Below are 11516 nucleotides of genomic sequence, written 5' to 3'. Positions count from 1 at the left end.
GATATGGCACTTAGTGCCGTATTCTGACATGGTGGTGTTCTTTCATAAGTTGGACTCATTGATCCCAGAGATTTCCAGCCTAACTGATTCCATGATTCTGTGATTCTGTGAACTGGATCTCTTCGGTGGTAGCCTCCTCTTGCCCATCGCATCAGCTGCGAGCAGCAGGTTGTTTTTGCCTCTTCTCACGCTGTCCGTGCCAGGCGGTGTCAGCCAGGGCATACGGCAGCACTAGCTGCCGGCGTCCAGCACCGAGGTTCAGGGGCTCTTTAGAGCCAGGAATACAGTCGATGAGATCCTTATCCGGGGAAGGGCGCTGGGGCCGCTCACCTGTGCGGGGCGGGGCTCGCTCACCTGTGCGGGGCGGGGCTCGCTCACCTGGGCGGGTCGCGGCTCTGACTGACGGGCCGCGGTCCCGCCCCCGGGCACGGGCGGTGCCTCCGCTGCCAGCCAGGCGCCGGCGGGGCAGGCGGCGGGCGCGGAGCCGGGAGGGGCACCGGAGGGTCGCGGGGCCGCCATGGAGCCCCCGAGAGACCAAGGTAGGGCGGGGGGCGGGCGCTGCTGCCGCGGCGCCCCCGGCGGGTGGCGGTGCCTGGCGCTGCGTGCGGCGCGCACGGCGGTGGCTCTCGCAGCCCTTCGCCGCTCGGCCCGGACCTGCCCTGCCCAGCCCAGCCGGCCCGGGCGGATCTGGAGCCCGGGGCGATGCGGAAGGGGCGCCCCCCGGCCTGGGCAGGGCTGCGCCGACCGTCGCCTCGGGAAATGCGGAACCGGGGGGCGGGCGCGGAGTACGGGGCGGCTGCCGGGCCCCCCCGGCACCCCCGGGCCGCGGGATGCACGGGCAGCGCATCCCGGCCTTCCCGCGGGGTGTGGGGGTGTGAGTAAAGTTTCTGCTTTCACCCTGGAGTAAAAGTAGAGCGCTTCCATTTTACGAGTGTGCAACTTTTGATTGACCAGCGCTGTTCACAGGGTTTGTTCCCACTTAATTCTCTCCATCCCGGGGTTGCTCTGCAGCTGGCAGCTCCATTTGGGCAGCTGCTCCTCGACCCCTGAGAGGTAGCAGGTCTGGCGCCTCTGTGGCTCTGTGGTTTGAGGAGGGCGATGGTGTGCATTTTGCCTGGGAAGACTGTTGTCCTAGCTGGCGTGGCTGAAACGCTTTTCTTAAAACTTAATGGTTTATTTAAAACAAAAACCCTTGGGACTACTTACCCAAGAGAGTAGTTGGTGCCTTGATGAAAGCTGACCTGAATGCAGGCAAACAGGATCTCTTGAAAGTTTCTTCCACAGAGGTATATTATGTTTATCCTACTGGTCCATGGATCAGTTGGAGTCTTTTAAATGGTGTGGTACTGAGTTACACACCAGCTGCTTTCCACTAGGTGAAGTAAGGCAGGCTGGGGTCACTAAGCTACCTGCAGTAAGCTGTCAGGGCTGCTTGGCCCAGCTCAGTGTCTGAGCCCTTGGGCTGATTTCATTCAGGGTTTTCCTGTTCAGAGTACTCGGGATGGCAGGAAGTGTTCACTTGTGGTGGCTGCGGTGTTGGAGACACGCGAGGTGCTGGGAATGTAACCCCTGACTCTGTGCAATCGAGTTCTCTGCTCTGCCAGATGAGCTGAGGCAGGCACCAGCCTTGATTTGCTCTCGGTTAAGTGTTTCGAGGCTTGAGTAGTACACTTGTACAATTAGCAGTGACTTCTGAGTTTCTCTGTACATAGAGAAAAGGGCAAGTTATCTTTGCCCAAGCTGAAGATAATCTGGGGGGCGGCCGAACCTCCTCGGGCAGGTTCCTTCAACCATTCTGAAGTCCTTTGTCTATTGTCAATATATATTTAAAAAAAAAAAAAAAAAGAAAACAATCCCCAAAGCCTATTCATGGGTACTAACAAACAGAATTGATCAGCCAGAAAACAGCACAACTCTCAGTTTCATCAGAATTTTAATTCCAACTGCAGGAGCATTAAAACTGATTCAGTATTTGCCCAAAAGTTTTTTCTTTGCGTTCGAGCCCATTCTGTTAAAAGACAAATGTCCCTGCAGCTGCAGGATCTTGAATGACTCCCGATGGGAAAGATCTTTTCGAAAAGCTTTGGTGACGGTGCTGACACTTTTTAGGGTCTTGTTTTGCTATTGAACTAATTTTTGTTATAAATACTGCTTTGTACAAAGGGTACTGCACCTCGGGATGTTTATCAGAATAGTGTACCTAGTGTGATGTAACTGACTGCTGTGGAGCAAATGTGGTGCAACACCTTCTTCCTCTGCCTTTTTTTTGGAGTGATTATGCTGTTTTCTTTTCATGGTGAGGTGAAGACCTGCGGGTACAGTGGGAAAGTCTAGAATAGCCAATGCGCTTGTGCCTGTTAGTTAATGGCTTCTAGTTCCCTGCCAGTTAGCCCTCAAAGACCACTTTCCCTGGCAAACTGGAGTGCTTGCATTGGAAATTGTGCTTAATGATAGATATTATTACTCACTAAAGCCACGTACATGGTTAAAGTCCAGGCTGCCAGGTCCTGTCTCTGGGGCCTCCTCTAACCCGAAATTAATTTGTTTAAAAGTGCGAGTCACTCTGTTGTTATGATAACAGCTTTCTCAGCTAGTGAAAGTTAGGAGGTGGGAAGAAAATCTATGTTAATCTATGGTAAAACTGCAGCTAGACAAGGCTAACCACCCTTGTGTAGTACATGTTTAAGTCTTCCTTCTCTCTTGAGCACTCAGGTTTGGCAGCAGTCCTTAAACAGGTGTTACCAGCCTACCGTCAGCAGCGTCAGAACCATCGAGCAACTTTTCACTTGAAGTGTCTGTTTTCAGCTAAGGGATGTTTGGACTGGCTGAATGTCTGCACATGGTGCTCGGTGCATTCCATATGCTCTGGAAAGAGGACTGAAAGTACCCAGGGCCTCTTGTTCTGTGATTGCAAACACCAAAGCAGTAGTGTCAGCTCAGCCAAATGGATATAATATTATGCTGAGATGAGGAGTCCCTTGTTCTGTTGCTTTTCATTAACTTGCCATGGACAAAAATCTGATCCACTGCATGGACTTAGTTGCCGAATTGACTAATAATTGTAGTTGTGTTTTCAAAAAGATTCTGCCTTACTCTCTGCCCTGCCGCCCCCAAAGAAAAAAAAATCATAACAGTACCTGGTTTTGCTTGCAAAAAGAGTCTCTCTGTGGCTTGCTACTGTTACTGTTAGTGCTGGTACAGTTCACCGTCAGAAAAATAAGGATGAAGCTGCCCCTACAAGAGGACTGTGCCACTGAGCAATGCCACAAAGACAAGCAGCACAGCACAGTTATCTAGTAATGCTCCATCTCTGATGTTGTGTTCTGGGGTTCCTCTTATGCTTCAGCAGCTCTTTACTTGTGTAACCTGATGTCTTTCAAAATCTTCAGCCTTTGTGGTACTTAGAAGGAGTCTCAAAACACTACATGTGATTTCTTGAGCGACTATGTAAGCCTTTCTTCTCCTAGACCATTGACTTGCAGTTCTCAGGCTGACAGAATGGACTTGAATGTTCTTTTTTGTGCAGAAAGAACTTGTTGCTGACAGTAGGACAAAATTTCCCCCACTGTCCTAATGGACAAAGCTGCACCTTTTCCTATTGCTTTATTAGTTTTCTTATCAGTAGGTACTTGCAATACTGTAGGTATGATTTTTTTTTCCCCTTAACGTGCAGTTGTGAAATCAAACACTTGTAAGTAAATATGAGTGGACTACTGTTTTTGGAACTGCAAAGGAAGAATGATCTGAGCATCTATTGCAGTGACTTGAAGATGGAAAAAAAAGGAAAAAAATCTCAGAAGAGTTACATGAGCAGGTCCCTTGAACAGCAGCAAGTTTTCCTTTCTCTTGCATGAAAAACTGTTGGTGGGGGAAATCTCCTTGTTCTGACTCAGACTGAGGGCCCTGACTTGGTGGAGTGGCATTATATGAGCTTTTCAATAGAGCTGCTGTCCTCCCCTCTCAGCCAGTGCATGAACAAGGTACTGAAATGCAGGGGGTCAGTGCCCTGTGTTGGAGGGACACTGGAGCCGCTGATGCACAACTGTTGGTGGGTGGGCAGCTGGAGGTTGGAGCAATGTCAGCTGTTCCTGCCTTCTCCAATGCTTGAGCATTGAAGGGTAACTTGAACTCTTCATTCACACTCGCACTCACTTCAGTAGAATATGGAGGAGGGGATCAGCCCAGGCTACAGCTGTGGAAAGAATCTATGTTGTGGTATGCATAGATCTTCTGTCCCAGTTCCGTGCAACCAGCTGGTCACATGCAGTCAAGACAATCCCTCACTCAGCCAGAGTAAGGTCTACTCTCAGACCTTTCAGTGTAAGGAAAGCTTAGCTAAGGATCTGTGTCCTTTGATCCTCCAGTGAGGCCAAGCTATAACTGCTTAGGGCTTTTCAAATCACTATGACATGAAATTGATGCAAGTCCTTTTGTTCCAGTTTTCTACACTTTGAAGCAGCCCATGGGTTCCCCTTTTTCCCACTGCAAATGCCCACTGGAAAAATGGGAGACCTTGTAGGCTCGGACTGACTTTGCTGACCTAAAATGAAGTGCTGCACCCTTGACTTTGACTTAAGAATGCACTGGCACAGGCTGAGCAATTGCTGTGCTCTGCTAGATCTGAGTGCTTTGTGGGTAAAGTGGGAACAGCTGGTTTTCATGGCTGGTTTTTCATGCCATATGTTAACACGTCTCCTGGCCTGGGCACGAGTGCTATTGAGCTGCTATTAGCTGTGCCTGGAGGCTGCAGAGTGCAGCCCCTTCCATCTGCAGGGGCTGTCAGTAACCACATACTGCACTACTCTGCCTTGGGAACATTATTCGTATTCCTTTTCTTGCTCCTGTCTACCTTGTCTTTTTTTCCCCTTGTCTTCGACAGCTGGTAAATACAGCAGCCTTTGACTAACAGCCTCTGATTTGTGAGCCAGATGTCCCTATAGTCCTGGGAGGAACCAGGTGATGAGGGAAACGAGTGTTGGGGCTTCTGATGCTTTCTGCTATGCACACCCCAAAGGCTGCTTTGGCTGCCCTGAATGTTGTAAAGGCTAGGGTGCTGGGTAGGCTTTATCCTCTTCCTTCACAGGAAGAAGTCCTGGCAGTTGTCATTGGCTGGGATCCCCACAGTCGTGAGGAAGAAGTCTTGGAAGTCTAGTCAAGGAACTAGATTTGCCATGTAAAATCAGTGAGCTGTTTGTGGATTGCTGATTCGTGGGGGTGCTGGACATTGCTGCAGGTAAGGAAGGATATTTGCTGTATCTCAAAAAAGTGATGTTTCTGTGGCAACAGCAGGGAGTCATCTTGGAAGCCAATGTTGTCTTGACCAGCTTTCAAAAGAAAATAGCCCAAACTCCTCCCTTCTTAATTTAATAGGAAGAAGCAACAGTGTTTGTTGCTGAACCCTGTGCAGCAGACATCTGATGGGTGTAGGGTTTTTCATGCTTTTAAGAGAAGCCTCCAGGTAGGATGATGATGACCCCACTGTTGCCTCTGGTGAAGTCTTTGTTATATGGACACTTCTGATTTGAGATTTGCTCAAAGCTTTTGGAGGAAGGGAGGTATTTACCCTTGTTCTTCTAATATCCTCCAGTGAGTAAGCAGAAAAATGTCAAACAAAGGGTGACTGAAAACATTAAGCGAGATTAAACACTAAATTGAAATGCTCTTTTTCAGCCACCCCTGTCACTCTGTATCAGCTTCAATTTAAGACTCCAGAGGAACAGCTTTCTCTCAGAGGTAGTGTCTTCAAAATTCCTCGTATTTGGATGTGTGTTAGCCAGAGTGACTGGGAGCCTTCACTCAAAAACCTTGTAGGGCAGGCTTTCTACTGCAAGCCCTCTCTTTTGAAAAGGGCCGAGGTAACAGCTACCCAGAAGGTTCTAATCTGGATCTCTCCTTAGGGTTCAGTGTCACCCCTGTCATTTCCTCTTGCTTGTCTTCCTCCTTCTCCTCTGCCCCCAAGCAGAAAGGGGTGGATGGATGATGCTATCTAGAGAGAAACCAGAACTATTATTGTGGTGTGAATGTTGTCACTGAAAGAGGCAGCTTTCCTGTTTTGCAAGCTGACTTCTCTATTCCAGAGTATGAGAGCAGAGCAATAAGTGTCCTTGAGTGCTGACTGACAGTGGAGTGGCACAGCAAATGCTGCCTTGGCTAATCCTGGAATGTTCCATTTTCTGGAGAACGGAGGTCTATAGGAACATGCCGTGCCACATGTGGTTTGGAGTGACAGGCTTCTGAACTGCCCCTCTCCTGTAACCTCTCAGCAGCACAACAAATGCCTGCTGTGCTTAAAAACTTCATAGGCAAAGAGGAAGCATGCTTTGTGTGTGTGTATAGAAAGAAAGCCAATAATTTATTGTTAATGTAATTGCCATTTTAACAATCTAATTCAAGAATTATAACTAGTTTAGATCCTACTACAGAAAAAGACTATTTATGCAGATGAAGTCTTGGTAATAATAAAGGTAACATATGCACTTAGTTTTTACACATTTTCTTGGTGTTATTCTCATCCTTCCCCTGATTTCTGAGGTTGGTAGTGTCATTTTGGTGGTGACAGGGATATTACAGAAAGTTGCCATCTTGTGAATCCTTTGCTGGGAGGAATAGGATGGTGGTGGTTTCTTCCTCACTGTAGGATTCACTGGAATCCTTCTGTTGTGTTCGCTTTTTACACATTTGCTGTTTCTTTCATTGCTCTGCAAGCTCCACGTTACATTCAAATCTATTACATAAAATGCCTTTTAGATATGTTAGATATTATTGCTTTATTCTCTTTATTACCTCTAAAATAGTTTTGTCCAACTGCAGATCTCTGTTGGTAAGTGATGAGTTTCTTACAACTGTGGGATCTCTGCTGTCAACCCTGTGTCCCCTTACTTGTGCCATGCCTGTACTCTCTCCTCCCATGTCTCTGCTCTCTGACATATGCCAAGTAAAACAAAGCTACAGGCAAATTAAGAAGTGTTGAGACAGTGCAAGCCTGACAAGCCTCTAGTCCTGAGGTCTTACTCAGTTCAAAGCTTAAGTCCTGTCACTAGCAGTGGTAATGTCATACTGTGGAGTAACAAAGAGGCTGTTGAGCACCTGCAACTTGCTGGGGGCAGTGGATGAGGCTAGCAGAGGCAGAACAGCAGGTATTTCTCCTGTTTTGCTTTCCCTTCTCTAGCAGCTAGAGAGAAGTGGAGTTTCATCAGAGCCCCCTAAGCCCAGGATCGAGATGAAAAGATGTGCCAAGGAAGGCAACCTGGGCTGCAGTTGGTGTTCTCAGTCAGATGCTTCTCCTGTCCCGTGGCTGGCAGCGATCTCGATTCATGAGAAGAACCTCAAAAAGTTTGAAAACAAACCTTTGTAAGTAATGCTTCTTAACTGCTCTTTAGCCTGGCCAAACTGCATGTTTCAGTTGTGAGCATTGGGAATGTTGCTCATGCCTGTTTTGCTTTCTTTACTTTTTTCTAAAGTACTTTAATTAAACTACTAGCAGGAGTGCCAAGATGAGCAATAAGTGATCCTACTGATCTCTCTGGCTTAGTGTGTTCTCAACCTAATCGTGTATCACATTGTGACATTAGAGTCTTGATTAATTGGATCAGGGTAGCAGAATTTAAAAGAAACCCCTCTGATGCTTCCACTTGAGGCATTCCACTTGAATGTTTGACATTCATTGCAGTGATCTACAGCAGTCCAGTCTCTGGGAATACATGGATAATAATGGGCATCTGCAGCTGCTGATGGGAAGGGTGGCCTTTGAAGAAGGCAATTTCACTGAACTTACATCTTCTAGTACCCAGTAGTCTCTGCAGAGTAGCTCAAGGTCCTGATATGTCCCCCTCTTTTCCTCACAGGCTCCAGGAATGGAGCTGTATGAGGACTTGCCTTGCCTTTAAAGAAGCTGTCCTGTAAGTAGGAACCAGTACTTCCAACTCAGAAGAAGGGTCAGGCATATAAAATGGGCACAGCTCACACTGGCTGAAATGTGCCTTGCTCTCTAGTCACTATAGAAGAGAAATCTCTTCAGCACAGCTCAGAAGTGTTTTGCCTACATTGGAGGAGTCTTGGCAAGCAGGCTGAAGACAGAGCAGAAGCCCCCAAATTAATCACTGTTTTTAACCTGCTGACTCTTCAGTGTGCTTTGATTACTGTTGGCAGAGGTTGGATTTACGCTTGAGCACAGACAGGCCTCAGTGTGCATGAGCAGATCACAGGCTGTTGCACGCTGTTTCCATAGCACCACTCACATCTGTGCTAGGCAGTCCCTGAAGAGGCTTTCTGAGCAACTCACATGCATTCAGGCATGAGGAGCATTGGAAGTAGTACCAGCCTAGGCATGGGGTGGGAATGGAGCCTGATTTAAATATTGACTTTCCTGTGGCCAGATGTCACTGTCTCGGCAGAAGGAAAATGAACTGTTTTACTGCAATGTGCTTAGCTTGGAGCCATGAGCTCTGAAAAGCACCATTCATTCTGTGTGTTTCATCTCCTTGACAAGCCACTTGCAGTGCTGTGCTCCAAAACTTTTTTATTTTTTGGCGGAGAATTTGTTCTTGAGTAAGACAACAGACCTGAAATGACTTCTTGTCTTTCTCTTCTCTCAAGACTGCTCTGGTGCCTGCCTGGCAGGTATTTGTTTTACCTTCTTGTACTCTGTGACAACCCTTTGTGTCTGCTGCCTGGGCAGACTCTTCAGGTGCTGTGCAGCTCTGCTATCCCAAGTAGGTGGTGTGTGGGCCCTTGAGCAAGGGATGAGTCCACTCACTGTATTCAGAGCGTTGCCATGTGGTCCATCACCACCTCTGGAGACACTTGAAGGAGCAGGGAGCAAAAGTTCCTGCAGAGGATCCTAAAGAGAACTGTCTGTACATCTGAAGAAGGCCACAACCCCAGCTTGCCATTGTCTGGGTTTGTGCTGCTTCTTGTCAAGCATCCCTGATCTTCTTACTAAGCAAGATTGAGCACATCATGGGTTCATCTCCCTAGTTCTCCCAGGTCTCAGGCCATGGCTGGATCCCTGCACACTATCTTTCCCTACCAGCTCCTGCTGCAGGGTGTATGAGGACCTCAGCCCCAAGCTTGGGCTGGGGACACACATCCCAAACCCCGGTTAAGGATGTGTGTATGGAATCCTGTGCATTATAAAAGTTGTCATTTATATAGCTTAACTGTTAAAAACTCTACTGCAGCTTCTAGCTGGCTGCTACCGTTACATTATTTAAATGCAGTAATTTGGAAGGAGGGGAAGACTTTGAAGCTTTACTGTTATTTTCTCCATTAAAGCAGTGCTTAACTGCAGTAGAGATGTGTTCTAGGCACCTCCTTTAAATCTCCTTATCTTAAGACTGATGAAGGAATAAACAGTCACTGCTACCATTTAAATAACTGTTTATAGTAATCAGTCTTAAATGGTAGCCTTACCTGAAATACCTTTGCATTTAATACACTTCTAGCAAATGCTGAGGTACACCTGTCTGTATTTTGTGAACTGCTATTTGAGTTTTGTATACTGATCTCGTTAGCACTTTACTCAGTGTAGCAGAACAAGTATGGGCACTAAGCAGGTAGTAGTACACTTCTTTGGGAAAGTAAAATGCAGTGCCTGAATGGCTTTTTGAATAAGATCTTGATTTTTACTGCAAACAAACCTTGCTTTCCTGCTCTTCATATTAATCTTTAAATACTTGGTCAGCTATGTTACTGATTTTTCTGGAGGAATCTCTGATTATTGTTGGGGGCAGAATTTGGTTTAGGACTGTGTTGTCTCCAGCAGTTAATTTTTTCCACAGAAATCACTCCAAGTGCATTCTTACTTACTCAGTTCCAGCAACTAGTGCTGTTGTTCAATATAAACTTGTTAGGTTATGTTTCCTATCAAGGGAGGAAAAACCCAGGAGCTCACTAGGCATGTAACAACTGCCAGAGATGTGTAACAGCTGCTGCAGCATGTGTTGAGGATTTGGCCACTGTGTGCAGTGCTGCACTAGCCGCCTGCTGGTCCGGTTGGTTGGACAATACAGAGCACTTCTGTAAAGAAGAAGAAGTTTCATGGTTTTGCTGGTTTATGTTTGGGAGTACTTGTTCAGTCATGGTTTTGAGGACTTGGTTTTAACAGCCCACCAGTCATGCCGGAAAGGTGGTTGGTTCTCCGAGAGCATGTCTGTAATGGTAAGTGAGCCTTCTGCCCAATGCACCCGTTGGGTGTGTTGCTTAAAACACCAGCTTCTGAACTGCAAGTTGGTCACTGTGTTAAATGTACAGTTTGTTCCTGTAAATTGTTCTGGGTCAGGGCAACCCCAGACTTCAATGCGAGCTGGGCAGTGAAGGGATTGAGAGCAGCCTTGCAGAGGAGGATTTGGGGGTGCTGGTGGATGAAAAACTGGACATAAGCCAACAGTGTGTGCTTTCAGCCCAGAAAGCCAGCTGCATCCTGGGCTGCATCAAAAGAATCATGGCCAGCAGGCTGAGGGAGGTGATTCTGCTCCCCTTCCTCACTCTAATGAGACCCCACCTGGAGTAGCATGTCCTGCTCTGGGGTCCTCTGCAGAGAAAGGACTTGGACCTGTTAAATTGAATCTGGAGGAGGGCCACAGAGATGATTAGGGGGATGGAGCACCTCTTCTACAAGGAAAGGCTGAGAGAGTTGGGGTTGTTCAGCCGGGAGAAGAGAAGGCTCCATGGAGGCATTATTGTGGCCTTTCAGTACTTAAAAGGAACTTAGAAGAAAGATGGGAATCGTTTTAGTAAAGCCTGTTGCAGTAGGACAAGGGTTAATGGTTTTAAGCTAAAGGAGGGTATATTTGGACTAGATATAAAGAAGACTTTTTTTACAGTGAGCGTGGTGAAACACTGGAACAGGTTGCCCAGAGAGGTGGTGGATGCCTGATTCCTGGAAACAAACATTGGAGGTTTTAGATGGTCCACTGGACGTTTGGAAGGTCCAGGGGAAACATTGGATGAGGCTCTGAGCAGCCTGATCTAATTGAAGATGTCCCTTGGAGGGGGAACTGGAACTAGATGACCTTTAAAGCTCCCTTCCAACCCCAGCCATTCTATGGTAAATTACAGATACTGAGCAAATCTTTAATTGAGAAACTTACACCACCCTTAAAGGGTATTTGGGGCATCCTGCTTTGCTACCTTTGTGTGTGAATTGCAGATGAACATGAATGCTATGGTTGATGAGCAGCTGTGAGCAGGGAGAATTAGTTTCTGCGTATTTCTAAACAGCAGCAAGAGAAACCTGTTGGAGTTGATGCTTTGAAACTAAATGGTTTCGATTTGCTTCCATGCCTGTCACTGTGCAGGTTTTTTGGCATGAAAGATTTTTGAAGATTGTATAAGAGGGAAAATAACTTGAGTGTCAATGGAATCAGCAGAGTGACCTATTGAGTGCTTCCTGCAGTGGTGAGGGAGTGTTTTTGGGATAGATGGCAGAAGGGAGAGCTTTATTGGAATAAATTTACAGTCCTCTTTAATTCTGTTTTAACACACTGGTATGTGAAGTCTGTAATATGGCTGTTTCT

General features: G+C 46.9%; 1 protein-coding gene across 2 annotated transcripts in view; it reads left to right on the top strand.

Moving 5' to 3' along the window:
* The first annotated feature begins 444 nt into the window (after positions 1 to 444).
* TPD52 (tumor protein D52) overlaps positions 445 to 11516 on the top strand; it is a 41237-nt gene continuing 30165 nt past the window's right edge. Inside the window, exon 1 of one of the 2 annotated variants that reach the window (XM_017834591.1) lies at positions 445 to 539. In XM_017834591.1, the coding sequence (XP_017690080.1) occupies positions 518 to 539 (22 nt within the window). In that variant the 5' untranslated portion in view covers positions 445 to 517. Of the gene's footprint in view, positions 540 to 7216; positions 7351 to 11516 lie in introns of those variants that run through there. The other variant, XM_017834590.1, reaches the window with a different exon arrangement.

This window comes from Lepidothrix coronata, unplaced genomic scaffold, assembly GCF_001604755.1.
Source record: "Lepidothrix coronata isolate B3197 unplaced genomic scaffold, Lepidothrix_coronata-1.0 Scaffold235, whole genome shotgun sequence".
In the NCBI taxonomy this organism is placed as follows: domain Eukaryota; kingdom Metazoa; phylum Chordata; class Aves; order Passeriformes; family Pipridae; genus Lepidothrix; species Lepidothrix coronata.
This window is presented reverse-complemented; position numbering and strand designations above follow the sequence as displayed.